This window comes from Diaphorina citri, unplaced genomic scaffold (assembly GCF_000475195.1).
Source record: "Diaphorina citri unplaced genomic scaffold, Diaci psyllid genome assembly version 1.1 scaffold13747, whole genome shotgun sequence".
Lineage (NCBI taxonomy): Eukaryota > Metazoa > Arthropoda > Insecta > Hemiptera > Psyllidae > Diaphorina > Diaphorina citri.
Genome location: NW_007391114.1, coordinates 8403 through 10720, shown reverse-complemented (window position 1 = coordinate 10720; position 2318 = coordinate 8403). Strand labels below are relative to the sequence as shown.

Below are 2318 nucleotides of genomic sequence, written 5' to 3'. Positions count from 1 at the left end.
AGGAAAATGAAAAATAAAGCTCGTTTTTGCAGCTATTTCCCATTGACATGACTTCTGATCAAGTACCAGTATTTTTTTTGCACCCTGTAGATTTACCAACTTTGATGTCTCTTCCATCAACAATGAGTGCTTCCATTTCAATTTCTCCTTGAGTTGTGAGTACAGAACCTCTACCAGCATTGAAATTGTCATCTTCCTCCATGTACTCTACAGCTGTCTGAGTTGCTTCAAGGACACAGCCAGTGTCCTTCAACTTTTCATATCCAAGACACACAGCCTTCCTTATACCATCTAGTTTGCCTTGCACTTTGGACTCGGGAATATCTCCTGCTCCACCATGAATGAGAAGAACAGGCTCAATTGTATTCTGTGCCATGTTGGTCATGTGGCAATGACTACCTGCAATGTGACTGCATGAGAAACATAGAGGTAGGTAAGAGGAAAAGCCAGTAATCAGCCCCAAATTAAGGCCTCTTCAACCTGTTCCTGCAAACAGGGTGGCACACTGTGGGGGGGTGGCATGCCAACACAAAGCATTGGCTTTCCCCCCCCCCCCCCCCTTAGGCTTCACTGTTGATTTTTTTTTGCCTCAAACTTTGCTGGTGCCCTTTGCCAACTTCTATCACCAGTTTTTGGACCTTTAGTGCCCTTTGCCACCCCTCTGGCACCCTTTTCCACCCACTGGTGCCCTTATTTGGCTATCTGGCACCCTTTGCTTTTTTTTTTTAGGCATTTTGATTTTTGAACAGGGCACCAAATGAGCTTGGTCTGGCCCTGCCAGTAATTACTCAGAACCTGATAGTTAATAACACTGGTCACTGCTCATTTGTGAAAGCTCCTTTTTGTGTTTAACCTAACTTACTTATAAATAAATACAGCCTCTTATGAAACTGATTCACTCACTCATACTAATTCTAACTTACTTTCTAGAATATACGGACTAGGGAGATAGGGTTTTCACCATTGGATAGTAGTTTTGTGAATACAGTAGGTACTCCCAAAATTAATAAAAACCGTTCCCAAGATATTGACGCTTTCTAGTTTCCTCATAAGAAATGCACACATGCACAGGGAACTGAGGGAAAGGGAACAGCAATAGGAATTTTCGATTATCACTAATCAGTACCTGATCATAATCACTAAACACTAATCACCTAATCAGTAATCTGTAGCTGTAGTCTTCAAGCTTTCAAGATATTGACTTTCTAGTTTTTTCTATATGTTTAATGCATATATTCCAAGGAACTGAGGGAAAACGGTGCCTAAATCCCCTGTAGAATGTCGCTCAAAGTTCGCAAATAAATAACTTGAAGGCATCCATTGTTTACGACCTCGTCGCATGAAACTGACGTCATCACGAAAAAATGGCTGACCCGCGAAATTTTGTGCGTTTCAAATTCGGAAAATTTCAAACGAAGATTTCTCCTCTTAGGAAGCCCTCAAATGAAATTTTAAGCATTTCTATATGAAATTCAGCGTGTTTCGAACTTCCTTTATCAGCGAAGGAAAAAAAAAAGTGGTTGAGCCCATTCCGTGCAAATTTTAAATTTTACACATTTTTTTTTTTTTTTTTTTTTTTTTTTTTGTGGGCGCTCCGACCACTGAAAAAAAAAAAAATCAACACACACGCCCTCTCGTGTTTTTCTTATGCCATTAACATTATTTGTGGATTTTGTGGTGCAACATTTTGAAATGAGAAGAGAAATTCGATTAAAAATTTGAACTTTTTGAAATTTTAAAGTTTGAACATTTTGCTGTTCTTACATTACAATTTTTTACATTTGTCTTTTTTGCTCTTGTCGTTCTCTTAACCTTTACCTACTATTCTATTGTTTTTTTCAACCAGAATTTATATTTGGGTTGCTTTTCATATTATTGTCTTGGACGTTGGTTTGGAGTAGGCGGAGGGCATCCCGCAGCCACGCACTCCCCATAAAATAAACCTCGGCGAATAAAAAAACATAAAACTCGGGCCAAAACCAAAGTTGGTTCATCCTGACGAAAAACCACCAATGGTGTAGATAGGTGGACGACTAAAAACGCCAACATGGAAAAGGCGAAAGTAGCCTAATGAGGATGATTATGATTATTTACCTATAAAGCACTCTTTCATTTTATTTTATAAAAGATATACCTAGATGAGTGATGATGTTATTTAAGCATATTACGTTCCCCTTATTTTTATAAATGACGGAGGAAAAGTATTGTGATCGACAAATTTTTCGACTTTCGTTTTTTGACGGATGTGGACGTTTTATGGTCCAATTGCCCAAAAGAAAAAGGGTTTCGGCCCAAGGTCCGTGTGTGTGTGTGTGTGG

General features: G+C 38.9%; 1 protein-coding gene across 9 annotated transcripts in view; it reads right to left on the bottom strand.

Annotated features, from left to right (window-relative positions):
* Positions 1-43: 43 nt before the first annotated feature.
* Positions 44-2318, bottom strand: part of LOC103523003 (probable isoaspartyl peptidase/L-asparaginase GA20639) — a 10475-nt gene continuing 8200 nt past the window's right edge. For 4 of the 9 annotated variants that reach the window (XM_026832822.1, XM_026832823.1, XM_026832824.1 and 1 more), the window contains exon 2: positions 44-410. In XM_026832822.1, coding sequence (XP_026688623.1) covers positions 59-410 — 352 coding nt within the window. In that variant the 3' untranslated portion in view covers positions 44-58. Of the gene's footprint in view, positions 411-923; positions 1100-1126; positions 1191-2318 lie in introns of those variants that run through there. The other 5 variants (XM_008488081.3, XM_026832829.1, XM_026832828.1 and 2 more) reach the window with 5 other exon arrangements.